This window comes from Bubalus bubalis, chromosome 3 (assembly GCF_019923935.1).
Source record: "Bubalus bubalis isolate 160015118507 breed Murrah chromosome 3, NDDB_SH_1, whole genome shotgun sequence".
Taxonomy (NCBI): Eukaryota; Metazoa; Chordata; class Mammalia; order Artiodactyla; family Bovidae; genus Bubalus; species Bubalus bubalis.
Genome location: NC_059159.1, coordinates 42,184,815 through 42,202,731, shown reverse-complemented (window position 1 = coordinate 42,202,731; position 17,917 = coordinate 42,184,815). Strand labels below are relative to the sequence as shown.

General features: G+C 39.5%; 1 protein-coding gene and 1 non-coding gene across 6 annotated transcripts in view; both read right to left on the bottom strand.

Annotated features, from left to right (window-relative positions):
- Positions 1 to 17,917, bottom strand: part of SSH2 (slingshot protein phosphatase 2) — a 246,847-nt gene that overhangs the window by 32,416 nt on the left and 196,514 nt on the right. For 4 of the 5 annotated variants that reach the window (XM_025280956.3, XM_025280960.3, XM_025280958.3 and 1 more), the window contains 6 exons: positions 15,085 to 15,206; positions 10,391 to 10,459; positions 9,540 to 9,605; positions 4,881 to 5,075; positions 846 to 939; positions 582 to 710 (listed from right to left, as the gene is read on the bottom strand). In XM_025280956.3, the coding sequence (XP_025136741.3) occupies positions 582 to 710; positions 846 to 939; positions 4,881 to 5,075; positions 9,540 to 9,605; positions 10,391 to 10,459; positions 15,085 to 15,206 (675 nt within the window). The remainder of the gene's footprint in view (positions 1 to 581; positions 711 to 845; positions 940 to 4,880; positions 5,076 to 9,539; positions 9,606 to 10,390; positions 10,460 to 15,084; positions 15,207 to 17,917) is intronic. The other variant, XM_025280957.3, reaches the window with a different exon arrangement.
- On the bottom strand, positions 11,866 to 11,972 carry LOC112584044. Its single transcript, XR_003108403.3, has one exon. It is a non-coding gene; the product is annotated as a U6 spliceosomal RNA (small nuclear RNA).

The following is a 17,917-nucleotide window of genomic DNA, read 5'->3' as shown; positions in this document are numbered from 1 at the left end:
AAGATTTGGTAATCAAAAAGTAACTGAGGGACTGAAAACGTAGCTGCAGGGTTTCAAATATTTTGAAAGTTCAATAGTCTCTGTTAGAGGTAGTTTTCTGCTCTGTTCAGATGTATCAGACCTTAGACCCATTTGGCAGATGTGAAAGAGTGACATCCAAGGATCATTCTATTTGTATACACTGGACTGGTCTGCTTTGTGACTAACTATTACTTCCAACAGCATGAGATCTTTAACCACCCATGGGGAGAAAAGGCTTGATCTGTAGCATCTGCCAACTTCCTTGGTGTAAATTTTCCCACCATAGTCAACTGTTGTCACTGAGTAACTGGGAAGAAATGAGCAGAAGCATACCATTATATAACCTTTCCACCTCACAACAGACGTAAATAACCTTTAGAGCATAGATAACAGTAAAATGTAGTCAAATAATTAGGAAGTGATGACGTTTGGGTATTTATTACCTTTGTTTTTAACATAAGCTACATTTTATTTAAGTATAATAAAATTTGATAATTGTCCCCTATGAGTTGGCAGAGATGAGGTTTGGCACACCCCTTTAAATCGGCCCGAAGACTTACCAAGAACACATGCTCGAATATCTGTGTAGGGCTATCCATCTGACCAAGGATCACTATCATTTCATTATCTATAAATTCCTTGAATTCTCGCAAGTTGCACACCATTTGCATTTCCAGTTCAGTTCGTATCTGAAACAGAGATGACATAACTGTACTAATCTCTGAATGGTCCCTCTGGACTTTCAATCGATCACCATTTCCAACCCCTCCTCCTATTATTAATCTACCTCTAGCCTTGAACAATGAGGACTCAAGGTCTCTTACCTCTTTTGATGTGATATTCTCCAAATCCTTTTGCATCATAATCTCCCTTAATCTGGTTTTAATTAGCCTCTCTGTCCGCTCACGTTCAGTTGGTCTGAGAAGAGAGAAATGGTGATTTTTCTTAGGTAGGAAATTGACCAAGTTAATGAATGTGTCATTTGATTATGTTTCCAAATTGTCAGGCTTTTCCTTTTGTTATTCTTAAATTTATATTCTGGAGGCAGGGAAAAAAGAAATTGATATTTTAAGTTTCTTTTCAGAATGTATAGAATGTAACAGGGAGAAATTATTACTTGAAGAGACTGTACATGTCTAAAAGCCCATAAATACATTCATGTATAAAGATCCAAGAAGGAGTAAAGACAAATAGGCTACACTGAGTATAGTACTTTAATGGACGACCATTTCCATCAAGTAACCTTCAGCACCGCTTGTTGAGCTAGAAAACCAAGCTGGGTATGACCTACTATGGAACTGCATCTTTTGTAGCTTAAAAATGCCACCCAGTGCTGATCATTTGTTGCTATGACTGGGAAAGAGAGAAGAGTGATTTCTGCTTTCTTCAATGAAGCAAATTCTCTTCCAAAATGAATTTCAAGAATTAACTACCTAGAGTACCCTATCCAAAATATTTTCCTTTTTCACAAAAGCTCTTGCAGTATTTCTGTGAAATTATTATCCCCATTTTACAGATAAAGGAAATAAACAACTGAGAGGTTAAACGCTATGCCAACCGTCACTTACGATGGCAAGAGAACCAGAACTCTTTGCCCAGCTTAACACTCTACCTGCAGGATAATGCTGCTTCCATTAGTCTTCCAACTCTCTTAAAAATAAAAACTTCCCTTGGAACTTTATTATGAAATCAAACTAGGAGGCTGATTCTCCAGTTACTAGAAAGATACTGGTTCAACATAACTGGATGTTTCTCTCTAAAAGCATTATTCCTTAAGATGCAGCATCTGAGTGGGGCTCACAGGGAGCTCTTTCTGCCTCTGCCTTCCCTCCTACCTACTCAAGAAGGTATCCATTCTGAACTTCCTTATTTGGAGATGGAAATGGACTAAGCCTTCAGGCATCCTGCCTGCCTTTGCTGCCTACAGCCTTATCACTGGCTGCAAAAATAGCTTCAGTATAATCTCCAAAGATGGATGCTCTGAGCCCACAACCTTGGGGTTCCCTACCACTTGGACTCTTAAGTTTTTCATGAACCCCGCAGAGTATAGCTAACACCTATGCCATTCCTCTGTCAATCAGCTCAAGCACCCTAGTCTTGACCAGGAATAAAATGCTTAACCATGCTCCCCACCACTTTTCCTAGATGTAGTTAATGGTAGAGAGTTACACATTTCAGTCTATTAAAAATAAACATTGGTCTTAAAAAAAACAAATTGTAGCACCTGAGTGCAATGGGTTCGATTCCCTAGTTTAGCAGCCTTTCTCCCAATCCTTCACACTTATTGGGGCAGAGTGTTTGGGAGCAAATACACCTGGGTGTTTTTTCTTTTACATTTTTTTTGCTTGTTTTGTGTTCTTAAATTTTGGCTTTAGTTATTTTTGCTGCTCGTGGGCTTTTTCCAGTTGTGGCAAGCAAGGGCTACTCTCTAGTTGTGGTGTGAGGGCGTCTCATTGCAGCGGCTTCTCTTGTTGCAGAGCACAGGCTCAGTAGTTGTGGCGCATGGGTTTAGCTGCTGCATGGTATGTGGGATTAAATCTGTGTCCCCTGCATTGTCAGGCAGATTCTTAACCACTAGACCACCAGGGGAAGTCCACACCCGGGTTTTAACCCCAGCCCTGCTACTTACTATTTATATGACCTGAACAAATTTCTTTCTTTCACTGAGCCTGGTTTCCTTTTCTATAAAATAAGAACAGTAATACTCTCTGTCTCATGAGGTTTTTATGAGAATTAAATGAGATACTATGGATGAAGTGCCTAGTATAACATTTGACCTACACCAGAGGCACCATATACCTATGTTCCCTTCTCAACCTTCCTTGGATTTCATAATATAAACTTTATTCACAGTGGAGCACTTAAGTCCATTTTGGCATACATTCTCTGTATCCTCAGCATTCTTTTTAAGGCTCTTCTAGTCAACTTGGGAAAGAAGAGGGAATGGAAAAGGCATTATATCACAAACATACTTTCTCCCTCAATTTCACTAAAGAAAAATTTGGAAAATACATATATACAGAAAGAAGATAAAAATCACTGAAAATCCTTCTATCATTATTAGTACTCTGACCTACAGCTCTGTCTCTTTTACTATAGACAGACACTTGTTTACTAAACGTATCTTAAAACTGTGGTTATATTGTACATACGAAGAATTAACATTTGATGGGTCTTTACCATGTGCCAGTGACTATAATTTACATATTTATTTATTTATTTTTGCTCAAGGATAGAGAGAGATTGGAGAAGGCAATGGCAACCCACTCCAGTACTCTTGCCTGGAAAATCCCATAGATGGAGGAGCCTGGTGGGCAGCAGTCTATGGGGTCGCTAAGAGTCGGACATGACTAAGTGACTTCACTTTTACTTTTCACTTACATGCACTGGAGAAGGAAATGGCAACCCACTCCAGTGTTCTTGCCTGGAGAATCCCAGGGACGGGGGAGCCTTGTGGGCTGCCGTCTACGGGGTCGCACAGAGTTGGACACGACTGAAGCGACTTAGCAGAGAGAGATTATGGGCAATTTCATTTTCTTCCTTTTTTGGGGCTGTAATTTTCAAATTCTCTCTAATAAAATCAGGAAAAATGAAAAGGTTTTCTCTCTCTGATTCAAAGTGTCTGTTTATAAACCAGATGAGACGTCCGTTCCTCTGACACCCATCAACCAGTCATAAAGAGTAAATCAATAACACTGCTCATGTGGACTTTGCTGGCAATCAGTGGTTAAGATTCTGAGCTTCTACCCCAGGGAACTAAGATCCTGCAAGCTGTGTGCCATGTCCAAAACAACAACAACAAAACAAAATAGAAAAACCAAAACCAAAACAACAATAAAACATGGCCCCCAATTCTGAAGGCCATACTATGCTTATCTTTTTAGTCACTGTGGAATCTTGAAGGGACTAGAGCTACCAGTACTAACTGACCCTCGTACCAATCATATCCTACACAGAAAAGTTTCCACTTTTTTAATGACTATTCCCTGCACACGATTTTTGGAAATTTCACTTTTTTCTAGTAAAAAAAGCATTTCTTATCAAAATTAAGCCTTTAAAAAAATCATGCACTGCTTAGGTGTCACTTCCGGAATCTGAAGGCAAAGGGGTGTAAGATCCTTTTAGTAAGTCGCTACTCTTCTTTCCCAGATGTAGAAAATACCTTGGAGGTGAAGAAAGATCAATTCAGAGCAAAATAAACATCCTGATTAATTACGAAAGCAGGAACTAGGTATGAAAAATTTTCATAAGTTTCAACACACAGACCTAACTAAAAGGAAATAAACATCAGCTTCAACTTAGGTCTTTATCCAATTCACAGCACAGCAGGGAGATTTAATAAAAAATCTACAGACCTGATAAGTCAAATGTGGGGCTAAAACACAAATTATAAAATGTATTCTAAAAAATCTTAACAGAAATCAGTTAAAATGTCAGTATTCTTTTAAATTGACTGGAAACGTTTTCTGAAGTGTTTAGAAACATCTGCGCTAAAGCTTCTCAATGTCATTAACTTGCTTAGCAAATGCTTCTTTTATAGATAATGCAAAGACAAGAGCTCAGCCGAACTCCTTTAAACTCAAATTTCCAATTAGTGGAATCGGAATTAATGGGATTTTATGGTACTGCAGTCCTTAACTGTGGAGACTCCGCTGTGCTCAGGTGTGAGACTCTTTAGGTCTTTACATACAACAGAAAGAACAGGGTTCTTTGTGTGGCAGATGTGTAGTGTCAACAATGACTAGTATCACTCTTAAGGTTCATTCCCTAAGAGGAGAGATAAGGGAGCAACATGTTGCTTCCAAACCCCTGAGAACCTAACAGAGGGGACATCTGGGATCCCCAGCAAGATGACTTACATGTCTGTGAAGAGAGCAGGAGAGTCAGGTCGGTGGGACTGTACATCCTGCATAGCATTCCATTCGTTGACCGAGGACTGGTCTGAGTTGATATGGCTCTCATAGTAACTCACCCAGGTGAGAAACAGGCTGCCAGGGTAGTAGTTATGCATTCTGGCCACTTCACAAGCCTTGTGTAAACTCTGCAGTGCAGACCTGAAAGATAGGCTGGGAAGTGAGACTGGAGACCTGTGGGGATACCTAAAGGCCAGTAATCCATGTATACCCCAAACTCTGCCAATTTTAAAATCTTACAGAATTGGGCCTCTGGAGAATCTACTGCTTGGAAATCAAGATTCTCTGATTCTGATTATAATAATACTATATTATCTATTCATAGCAATCAACTAGACAGTTCTTGCTGAAAAATATGATGCATTATAAAGGTGGTGGTGGGGTGGAGGGGAACTGACAACCTACCAGTGGAAAATAGGTCCAAGTACCTGTGGAGCTCACCATGAGCTCACAATATATACAGTTAGACATTTGTTGCTGTTGTTGTTTAGTTGGTAAGTCATGTCCAACTCTTTTGTGACCCCCATGGACTATAGCCCACCAGGTTACTCTGTTCATGGGATTTTCCAGGCAAGAATACTGGAGTGGGTTGCCATTTCCTTCACCAGGGGATCTTTCCAACCTAGGGACTGAACCCACGTCTCCTGCATCTCCTGCATTGGCAGGTGGATTCTTTACTGCTGAGCTACCAGGGAGGCCAAGTTAGATATAGTTATGGTTTTATACAGCTATAATTGGAACCATGCTATGGCCCGTATCACTAGAGAACTCAAAAGATCTACTTCATTTACTACACAAAGATTTGTTTCTCTTGGCACAGGGTCACGTAGAGCATATATTCCCTATAATTCTTAGAGGTTCCACAAAGATCACACAGACAGATGTCCCTAAGCTTTGAGGACAAGTCCTTCTATGTCCAGGATGTGCTGCTCTAGTGACGTTTGTCATTCTTGCTGCCTTAGTCCCCTAGTCACTTTAAGCCATTTATTCATACCCTTGAGCTACTTTCTAAGAACAGCTCTGGTTATTCTGTGACTAATTAGATCTCTGACTCCAAATCTAGGAACTCAAGAAAGGTAAACAAAACTGAAAAATATTGTTTTGGTTATATACTTGGGAAAAACTTGAGCCAGAAATGCTAGGAAGTTAGTTACCCCAAAGCAGGCATCTTTCTATGTTTTTGTTTACTGATGTATCTCAAGAGCCTAAAAGAATGCCTTCTTTAAAAACAAAGCAAAACAAAACGCCTTCTAGTTCAAAGTTAAAATTTGTTGAATGAAATGCCTTATTAACTATAAATTAATATCTCTTTCCTAAGGGAAAAGGACATTATGAGAGAACTCTGTGGCCAATCTATTTATATCTTTTGCTTAAAAATGCCTTTTTACTGTTTCTTCTTTCATAACAAATATGATCATGCTCATTTTAGAAAATGTAGGGACCTGAGGTAAAAGGCAGGAATATCCTATAATCTGACCATCCAGAAATAACAACTGTTAAGCTTTTAGTATAGATCTTTCCAGTCTGTTTGTCTCTGCAGAGATCTAAAATAAAGACATGATCATATTCTGCATACCATTTAGTTTGTTCTTTTACTTTATACTTTGTTGTCAACATTTTTGCACGTCAATAAATGTTCAACTAGATAATTTTCAATGGCTGCATATTTAGAATCATGGATGTACTGGAATTTAATTGATTCCTAGTTTTTTTAGACATTTAAAAATTGCTTTCGATTTTTTTGATACTATTAGAACAACTGATAAAGATTCTTAACAGTTAAAAATCTGCACACACCCTTGATTATTACCTCAGGATATATTCTTGGAAGCAGAATCACTATGTCAAAGGGTATACAAAATGGTAAATTGTACTGGCAAATCACTCTCCAGAAAGATCACTCCAGTTTATCTTCCCATCAGTGAGGCTATGACAGTGCTGTTTCTTGAATCCTTGTCAACCTCATATAATGTACATTAAAAAATAAAATTATGACCAATTTTGATTGGGAAAACATGCCAGTCCATTTCTACTAGGGAATTAGATTTTCTCCAAAGAACAAAATCACAGAATCTTTTAAAATGCTTCCTTTTACTCAAACTAAGCCAAATTCTGAGAGTTGGGCTGGGAAGAAAGCTGAGCGCCGAAGAATTGATGCTTTTGAACTGTGGGGTTGGAGAAGACTCTTGAGAGTCCCTTGGACTGCAAGGAGATCCAATCAGTCCATTCTAAAGGAGATCAGTCCTGGGTATTCTTTGGAAGGAATGATGCTAAAGCTGAAACTCCAGTACTTTGGCCACCTCATGCGAAGAGTTGACTCATTGGAAAAGACCCTGATGCTGGGAGGGATTGGGGGCAGGAGGAGAAGGGGACGACAGAAGATGAGATGGCTGGATGGCATCACCGACTGGATGGACGTGAGTTTGAGTGAACTCCGGGAGTTGGTGATGGACAGGGAGGCCTGAAGTACTGTGAATCATGGGGTCGGCAAAGAGTCGGACACGACTGAGCGACTGAACTGAACTGAAGCCGAATTCTCAGCAAATTTTAGTTTCATTACACAGATTCAAGTCTCTAGTCACCCGCAGGCTCAGCAGGTAAAGAATCCACCGGCAGTGTAGGAGACGTGCGGGTTGGGAAGATACCCTGGAGGAGGAAATGGCAACCCACTCCAGCATTCTTGCCTGGGAAATCCCATGGACAGAAGAGCCTGGCAGGCTACAGCACAAGGGGCCACAAAAAGTGTTGGACACGACTGAGCATGAACACATATTCTAAAGTAAAAGCCAGCTTAGTGCAACATACAGGATATTCAATGCATGTTTTCTTCATCCAGGAAACACATGCTTCAAAAGCATATGCCACAAGTATTTGGTACAAGAACCCTAAAACACATTCAAGGCACAGCCACCTTGTATTTCAGCTGTGTACAGGAGAGAGAGGCTATAGTAACCACCTTCCTGTGAAGGAAACACCTGGTTTAAACGCTGCTTTGATTCACACATCATCTACTAGGGTTTTTTGTTTTCCTGTGACTTTCAGTTCACTACTCCCCATGTGGTACACCAAAAAAAGTTTATTCTGCAATAAGCTAACAGAGCTAGGACTAGTCGGTCTACTTTAAAACATCAAAGCTTGAACTACTTGAATCCTAAAGAATTAAGACTGCTTTGTATCCCTCCCCAAAATATAGCTGAGAACACTGCATTTATGGGACTTAGGCTGTTGGGTTTTGTTTGGTACAGGTCAGATGCTTTTTTTTTCCCCTTCAAACTTTAAATGTTTTATTTTGTACTGGGGTACAGCTGATGAACAATGTTGTGGTAGTTTCAGGTGAGTAGTAAAGGGCCTCAGCCATACATATACATGTATCCATTCTTCCCCAAGCCCCTCTCCCATCCAGGCTGGCACATAACATTGAGTAGAATTTCATGTGCTATACAATAGGTTCTTGTCATTTATCCATTTTGAATACAGCAGTGTGTAACTGCAGGTCAGTTGCTTTTAACTGAATCTTAGTCAAAAGAGGTTATGAGTTTTTCTATGAGAAATTTATCACTGAAATATGGCCTAAAACTAAAAATTGGTCTAAACACATGACCTGAAACTCTGTCCTATCTCAATTACTGTATGAGGTGATAAGATTTAATTGTTCAGTGGACTCTCTTTTAGGACTGCACCCACTTCAAGCCTATCAATCCAGTTATTCAGGGGTAAGTGATCTCCCTGGAGTCTTTTTCAGGCTCCTTTATTTCTCCTTTGGCTTGCATTCTGCCCATTCTGCTCCTCATGGGGACTTCCACTACAGAACAGGCAACTGAACAAGGGACTGAAATTCGAATCCCTGACCGGGGGATGACTCTGAATCTTAAGAATCACATCACTCCCTGCTTATATTGGATCATTTTTCTAGATAATCCAGAACAAGAGAAAAAGAGTCTATTCTGTCTAAATGTAAGAGATACTCGTAGGCCAGTTATGTGACCTCTCTCACCCATCATAAAGAGCTAATAATGTTATTCTGGGGAGTTGGTGTGATGATTAGATGTAATCCTTATGTAGAGCACTCAATGCCTGACACACACAGTAAGTAACCCCAGAAGTGTCAGTACATCAGCTGATGGGTTATTAACAACTACAGTGTTTTTTCTAGAATTTATGTGCATTATATAAATAGTGTAACAAACAGCTGCCAACAATTTAAATGGAAACATTGATATATAATGTAACTCCATCACTGCTATACCTGATTTCCTGAAGAAAGGGGAAATTAATGCACAGTCATGAATGTTCTAGATGCAGCTCTAGATGGCTACCAACTAACTGAGTCAATGTGTCCCTATAAAGCTCAGATCCGACTGGCTATGGATTCACTTGTTCACCAATGCTGAAGGCCTTCCATCGTGATCATTTGAAAACTGAACTTCTAGGACATCTTTAACTATCATGGCCACACAAACAAATCACACAATATCCTATACACACAAACAGATCACTGGACATTTTCATAAAGAACTGTTCCATTTCAAATACAATTTCTCATAAAATACTGTTTCAGTAACATATTAAAAAAAACTTTTGTAGAGATATTAAAAGTCCTCTTACCACATTGCCTGCACAGATACAGGTTTGAATATGTGAACTCTGTTATCTGTCGAGACGCTGAACCCACTAAGGAAAACAGAATGAAACAAAAATCCGTTAAGTGAGAGTAGGTTATTTCAGTTGTGAGTTTTCAAGGTTGTTTCCTAGGCTAGCAACTGCTGGCTCAGTAGAAGGTATCAAGTACTTTGTGCAGAAGTTAACTGGAGTAGGACTTGACTGAAAAGTCCTTCAACAAACTGTCTGATTTTATCTACCAAGCAACATGAGTGGACTCCCACGTTGGAGTGAGGGAATTACATACCATTTCCCAGCTGTAGCTATGGACAAACTGTTCTGCTGTATATTTCTACTTGGAAGTCTTGTGGGTTCTTAGTAAACCTGACCCCGGTATTATAAACTGGAGCAAACATCTTGGTCTCTTGGGGACAAATTCTAAAAACACCAGGAGGTGGGGGTGGGGAGTCACTGGAAAGAACTGGCACAGAAATGGGTTATACTGTAGGCTGACAGCTGGCAGAGGCAGTGAGAGGTTATTTGAAACAGAACATATCATCCTCCGGGAGAGCATTGCAACAGTCCCACATGCTCAGACTAAAGAGTGAGCCAACAGACTAGCTCGTCTTTGTTTGGATTCTTACCATAGTCAGCCCAGAAGAACAGAAGTGAGAGGTTCTGGCAAGTTGTATTTTTACTCTACTTTACAAAACAGGAGTTTAAAAGGACTCGCTGAGCTGCTGATATGACAGTTCAGTTGGGTACAATGGGCCTCCCATTCAGCTGAATGAATGGGCACTAAGATGGAACCCCACCCCTTGGCTTTCTGTAGGAGAATAAAAAGGGAAAGCTCTTACCCATCACCATCCAAATGGATTAGGGTGTCACTCCAGAGAGGCAGGACTAAACCCATGGTACAAGTGCTACTGCAAGACAAGAAATAATCCGTAAGTTACTTTCTATTACCCTAGGAAGCAGTTCTTTTTTTAACTCTTTCACCACAAAGGATAAGTCCCTAAGTTCTAAATTCTAACATAGGTGGAGAAATTTCTAACATATTACAATGAATCCAATGTATGTGCCAGAAGCTGTTTTAAATAGGTGTTTAAACAGTTAGTTAGGTACTTATATTAGTATCTGTTATATAACTAACTATATTTGTTAGTTAGATACTTATATATTTAACAAAGAAAACTTAACTGACTCAGCTTCCTGTATTGCTGTCTTGCCCATGGCCGCTATCTGAAAAGACCAGGTGATGGCTGATGCGCTACTGGCAGGGCTCAGCCCAAGATTACAGCTCCCAAGTCAACTCTAAGAATTATTTCTAATACCAAGAACTACTGCTGGTTACTGCAGATCTCTGAATGTGATTTGCTCAATTTTAATTCCGAGGTTTACATAGATTTATTAAATGCCAGAATATACTCAGTAGTCTAAAAGGGAAAAGTAATTGTTGATGGCTTAGAGAGACAAAATAGGCACACTGCCATTTAAATGAATAAAACAGTGCTTGGTGGCTATGCACTGAAACAGCACTGCTGAAATACAGAGTGAACAGGACTCTCAACAACCAACAAAGGGGTAGCTCTAGGATCGTATGTTAAAATATTGTTTAAATTACACACTATTCCAGGAAGGAAATTAGTTTTAAGTTAGTGGAACAGGCTTGAATAGGAAACCATGGACTCCTGATTGAGTCTCTACCACACCACTTCTCTGGACAACTATAATTACCTTAGACTTCTGTCACTTCTCCTTAAGGCTGCCATAAGCCATTTTCCCTTCAATCTAGTCTCCCAAAGGCTCCCACACTCTCTCCCTGCCAATATATCTAGAAATGCAGCATGATATAGGAGAAAGAACACTGGATGTAGGAGATGGAACAGTGAAGGATGGTTAAGAACACAGGCTCTGGTGTCAGAGGGGCTCTGGAATCTGGATTCTGACATTAATCGTATAATTAACTGTGTTGTGCTCCAGTTTCCTATCTGTAAAACTGGGATAAAAAATACCTTCTTTACTGGGCTGTTTTGAAGATTAAATTAGATAACACACCAAAAAAAAAAATGTGTGCAATAGTGCCTAAACGTAACAACTACCATTTATTGAGCAGTTAGTTATACTATGTCAAAAGATCTGAACCTAATCTCCTTCAGTATTTCAATTCCTTTTGACATGTTATTTAACCCTTCTTAGCCTTAATTTCTTCATCTTAAAATGCAGGTACCAAAGCCTGAACCTCATAGGGTTATCATAAAAATCTAACATAAAGTGAAAAATAAAAAAATATATATATATATGTTTTTTTTTTTTAATATATGTTTTTTAAAAAAATACGGAACACTTCATGAAATTGCGTGTCATCCTTGCTCAGGGACCATGCTAATCTTCTCTGTATCGTTCCAATATTAGTATATGTGCTGCCGAAACGAGCACTAAAGTGAAAAAAGAAATTTAAGTGAAAAATACATATGACCATGTTGTCATGTAAAACAAATGTTGAATATAAATCTGTAGTGGGTGCTCTAATAAAACGGAGACTGATTTTGGTAGGGCAGGGAGGGGGACATCATGATAATGCATTAAGAACAATACAGGGAACGTGGAACTTCCATCGCTGGAGTCACTGCAGGGCTAAGGGAGGCTGTCCCCTCGTTGGGCTGCATCTAATGTGCACCGCACTTGCTGGCCTGTATTGCTCACAACGCCACTAGTGATTCCAGAGTAGGAGATTCAGATCAAGATTGAACAGCTGATGCACACTGTAACCTCGGGCCTGAACTCCTGAACAGCTCTTGTGCCAGGCCCTGGAGGGAGGAAGACAGCTCTACCACTGTTTTTGTTGAATAGATGAGATGGGTGCAGAGAAAACCTGTTTTGAAAATGGCTTCTCAAGGTTGAGTGAGTTTTTAGAGTAAGTTTTTTTTTTTTTTTAAGCAAATGCTTAACTAGGTCCTAGCAACAAGTATATGAAGGGTCAATAGCTTAGTGAGAAATCGAGAAATTAAGTAACTAAACCAGGTATCAAAGGTTCAAAGGAGTGTGATCCATGGGCTCGTGCCCGGACACCAGTTAAACTTTAGACAAGTGACAATGATATGCAGGAACCAAACATCACGTTTTCTGCTTGTATTCAGGTTAGAATGTGTTTTTACATTAAGGAGTAGATTCATCACATGACAGGAAAGAGAGGCCTGAATTAGGCACATCTAGTATTTTTATCTAGTTTATCTTGAGTCACATGTGATTTTCTCCATTAAAATATAGTTACTTCTTTTAATAGATACTCATCTCATTAAAAAATATTTATTGAGTACCTCCATGTACCAGACATTTCAAGGTATTGGTGGAATGAGGAAAAATTAAAACATTATAAAGCTCTTTTATAACTTGAAATATGCATCAAATGCAATTTGGAAATTAAAGCTATACTTTTTATTAAAAAATTTATTACATAAACTGTAACACAATACTTAAAGATCTTATAAAGAGGCTAAATAAATTGGCTGTAATAGATTTTGAAAATCCTTTGAATGAACATGTCATAAACATTCTGGGTTCCACTCTGGTTTAATACTGTCCTGAAACATTAACTTTTTGTATTCTCAGATACAAAAGGATACAGGTTCCTTAAACAGCAACTGAGACAGAAATGATACTAGATTACCTGAGCAATGGTATTCTGAAGTAGGTAGCATTTTTCTTACTATTTAAGCTCATTCAAACAGAGGGTGTAGGGGAATAATTCATAATATCAAATTTACCAAACCGAATTAAAACTAGTTTCTCTAGCTTTTCTTATCACATTTTGTCTTCCGTAAATGAAAATTTTCTTTTGTTGGTCAGATATGATTCAGGCAGGACTATTACCAAAGACAGATGCAGTTTACTGAGGATAAATTACTGGACACTCACATTAATAAGCATTCTTTATGATTTCTGGGGATGTTCAGAACAAAGTGAGAGAGAGAGAGCGTTGGACACCTGACCCCTCACACTCTGGGTCAGAAGAATCTGCAGCTGTCGCCTCTCTCTCGGGCAAGACGCAAATGATGTGTCACCCAGTTCCAGTTCCTGTTTTATGGGACTTCCAAAGGAGTGCTCAGGGAGAACCAAAGAAAGGAAGTAAGGTGGAGAGCAGCACTGTCCACCTGATCTTTCTGTGACGATGGAAATGTTCTGTTCAACACGCAAGCCACAAGCCACATAGAGCTAGAGCGTGTGAAATGTGGCTAGTCGTGGCAGAGGAACTGAAAGTTTAGTTTTATTTAATTTTATTTAAATAGTTACGATGTGATTAGTGGCTATCATACTAGACAGTACAGATCTAGAAAGATAAAAACCCAAGGCAGAGGTTTTAAAATACTAATGAATGTCGGCAAGATAGGTATTCTTACAGGATGAATACATCTTGAAAGATCTGCTGCTTAGCTAACAGAAGAGGTTAAAACCGGGCAGGAGAAAAAGCTTCCTAAATGTGGTTTTCAATCCTGTGTAATTTCAGGGTATTACAATTAAAGGCTGTAAGTGGTACACAAGGCAACGACTCTGGCCCTGTGATCCTGGTGAACCCACAAATCATTTTCAGGCTGACTGCTATGTTCAAGCTCAGGTAAACACTAGTTCGAAAATCTTTCTGGTGACAGTGTGATTTTTTTTTCCCCTTCTTCCAACATCAGGACAATGAGAAGAGCTCTCAGTCTTCTTTGTTCTCTGTGGCTAAATTCTCCCAGCCTGGGTCACACCCCTAGCTACTCCACAATTGCACTCTAGTCCTGAACCAGGAAGTCCACGCTTTGAGACATCTGGCAGGATTTCCTGAGGCTTATTATCTACAGTGCAAAGATCTGCTTAGCAGCCACATTCCACAGTCTTCCTAAGATTTCTCCAGAAAAAGTGGGAAGATAAAAAAAGAAAGTGACAAACCTTCAGGGCACAAAGGAGCCAGGTTCTGTGTGATATCTTTAATCTTAGGATGTAAAGTGCTGCTAAAGTCAAAGGTGAATATTATAAAAGGTTCTGTTTTGAGTTTTAGAAATCATCCTTCCCCCCTTCTTTCTAACTCAGAAGAAGAAAAAAGGAAGTGTGACATCTGACAGAAGCAAGGTGTAAGGCCATGGATGTAAGAGACGAGAATTAAAGTGGGCTCTCTTTGCCCCCAGAACCTACTGGTACAAAATCACAAAGGATGTGTGCCCCAGAATCACCAAGTGAGTCATTATGGCTTAAAATAAAGTGGATTGCAAAGAAAAGCCTTTTTTTTTTTCCTCCTTGGAGATAGAACTTTAAACCATTTTCTTTATATCATTACCACCTAAAGATGAGAGTAAGGAACAGTGGTAAATCAGGGACACATAACCAAAGACATCAGTAAACAATTCTGTCTCTAAAGATTGTGTGTCTAAGATACTTTTGATGTTCTCTAGTTTTACACACGGAACGTTTTAGAGGTAGAACTGCATAAGATGTTCCTGTGATAACTCAAAAGGTAACTGGAGTAGGTGGTTTAAAAAGAGGTTATCCCATCCTCCCATTTGAGGTATCATACCTGTCATTAGAGGAGAAATCCATTCCTAGGACGATGCTTTCTTCAGTGTCTTGTCTACCATTAGTTGAAACCACTACCATATAGCGTGTTCGATTCTGGTAAGTACTTTCTAGTCTTACAGCCTGGAAATTAAGAAATTTACAAGATCAATTTAAGATCATTCAACCCTTTTTATATCACCATTTTAAAGTATACTCAGGGAGACAGCAGAGCCATAGTTAGGAGACCTAAATTTAAATTCCAACTCATGTATTAACTACGAAGCCTTCAGTAAGTTATTTGGAAGGGATATAATAACAGGTATTCTGCTGGGTTATAAGAATCATATGAAATAATGCATGTGAAGTACAGTGCTTGGCATATACTAAATGCTCAATAAACATTTGCTGTCAGGATAATTTATAATAGTAACAATTACCCTGGCATGTTCTATTGACCTAAGAGTGGAACGTGATCTGTGACTCACAGATCCAAGTCCCACCAACAATTATAATAGGAAGCAAAGCTTAATATCCCAGAGGAGTATGCTCTATTGAACTCTTACAGATTATGCACTATAAGATTTTCTTGTTTCAAATATCAGAAGTTTATATTATTTTTGTCAAAATTACGCTATTTTAAAAGGGCCTTCACAAAATTCAAATATGCACATGGTCTTGGATTACATTAAGAGCTTACTGTCAGCATGATAAGGGCCTTGTTAGTTATACCTTTTTCTTAAATATCTGGAGTAAGAGGACATGATGCCCAAGTTTTACTTTAAGATCTTCCAACAGTGGGAAGCAACAAGATATTCTCCAGTAGGTGAATGGATAGATTATGGTACACCCAGATAATGGAACATTCAGTTCAGTTCAGTTCAGTCGCTTAGTTGTGTCCGACTCTTTGTGACCTCATGAATCGCACTGTCCATCACCAACTCCGGGAGTTTAACCAAACTCATGTCCATCAAGTCGGTGATGCCATCCAGCCATCTCATCCTCTGTCGTCCCCTTCTCCTCCTGCCCCCTCCCTCCCAGCATCAGGGTCTTTTCCAATGAGTCAACTCTTCGCATGAGGTGGCCAAAATATTGGAGTTTCAGCCTCAGCATCATTCCTTCCAAAGAACACCCAGGACTGATCTGCTTTAGGATGGACTGGTTGGATCTCCTTGCAGTCCAAGGGACTCTCAAGAGTCTTCTCCAACACCACAGTTCAAAAGCATCAATTCTTTGGCGTTCAGCTTTCTTCACAGTCCAACTCTCACATCCATACACGACTACTGGAAAAACCATAGCCTTGACTAGATGGATCTTTGTTGGCAAAGTAATGTCTCTACTTTTCAATATGCTATCTAGGTTGGTCATAACTTTCCTTCCAAGGAGTAAGCATTACTCAGTGTTAAAAAGAAAGGAGCTGTCAAGCCATGAAAAGACATGGAGGAATCTTACATGCACATTACTAAGGCAAAGAAGCCAACAAGAAGAGCCTAGATATCTACTGTATGGTTCCAGCTCTATGACATTCTGGAAAAGGTAAAACTATGGAGTCAGTAAAAAGATCAGTGGTTGCCAGAGGTTAGAGGGGCACTAAGGATTTTTAGGGCAGTGAAATAACTCTGTATGATACTAAAGTGGTGGACTACACGTCACTATATATTTGTCAAAACCTGTAAAATGTACAACACCCAAGGGTGAACTCTTATGTAAACCACGGACTTTGATAATAACGATGTGTCAGTGCAGGTCCATCAATTGTAATCAGCTCTTGTGGGAGACAGTAATAATGGAGAAGGCTATGCATGAGGGGGAATAGAAGGTGTGTGGAAAGTCTCTGTACCTTCTGCTCAATTTTACTGTGAACTTAAAACTGTTCTAAAAAATAAAGTCTACTAAAAAAATTTGCTTAGAGGGTAGGTCTTCTGCTAATTGTCGCCATCATCATCATTGTAAGGAGGAGGAAGAAGATGGAAGGAGGGAGGGTTGGAGGGAACTTTTATTTATTTTTGGCCACACTGCACAGCATGTGGGATCTTAGTTGCCCAACCAGGGATTGAACCCATGTCCCCTGCATTGGAAAGCAGATTCTTAACCACTGGCCCACCAGGGAAGTCTCTGGAGGAAACAATCAGAGTTGATGAATATGTCCATAGCATAGCCTGTGGTGATGGTCTCACGGGCAAAGAAAAAAAAAAAAGAGCCATCAAATGACCCACTTAGTAAGGCAGAGGTAAGGCGCTCCTGGCTGTCTTTCTGCCTCCACTCTGACTCTCCGATGAAAAGCTACCTGTGAGCACAGACACCAGAGTAGCTACATTAAGCTTGTTTCTGGTAAGAGCTCATATACCAAGAATGTAATTCCCACCATTCTGACTCCATGTAGCAGGTAGAGAGCTGTACTGCTGACTTTTATGTTCCATGAAATAACAGAACATTTCAAACCAAATTCACCTGTGAGAAGTTAAGAGGTAACTAATATTTAGACCGACAAAGGTCTAGTCCCATGGGCTTAGATCAAGTGAGCATTATACACACAGAGTAATGGGCAGTAGCAGATGCACATGAGGACTGGGAGGCAGCGTAGACGCTGAGATTCTAGAAACACTACACAAAATATTAAATTAACCAAACACCTGGCGCAAGTAAACTAGAATTTCTAATAAACAAGGTCTCAGGTATTATTACATACCTAGATACTATTATATATCTAAACCTGGGCCTGTTTTGGCAAGCCCTAACTGTTCAGTTTCCTGAATATGTATGTTAGAGGCCTTTTTTGCTGTCAAAGCTCTGAAGATTTCTGGAAAGGCTCACATGCAGATGGGGACAACTGAACTGTGCTTCTGGTCATTTAT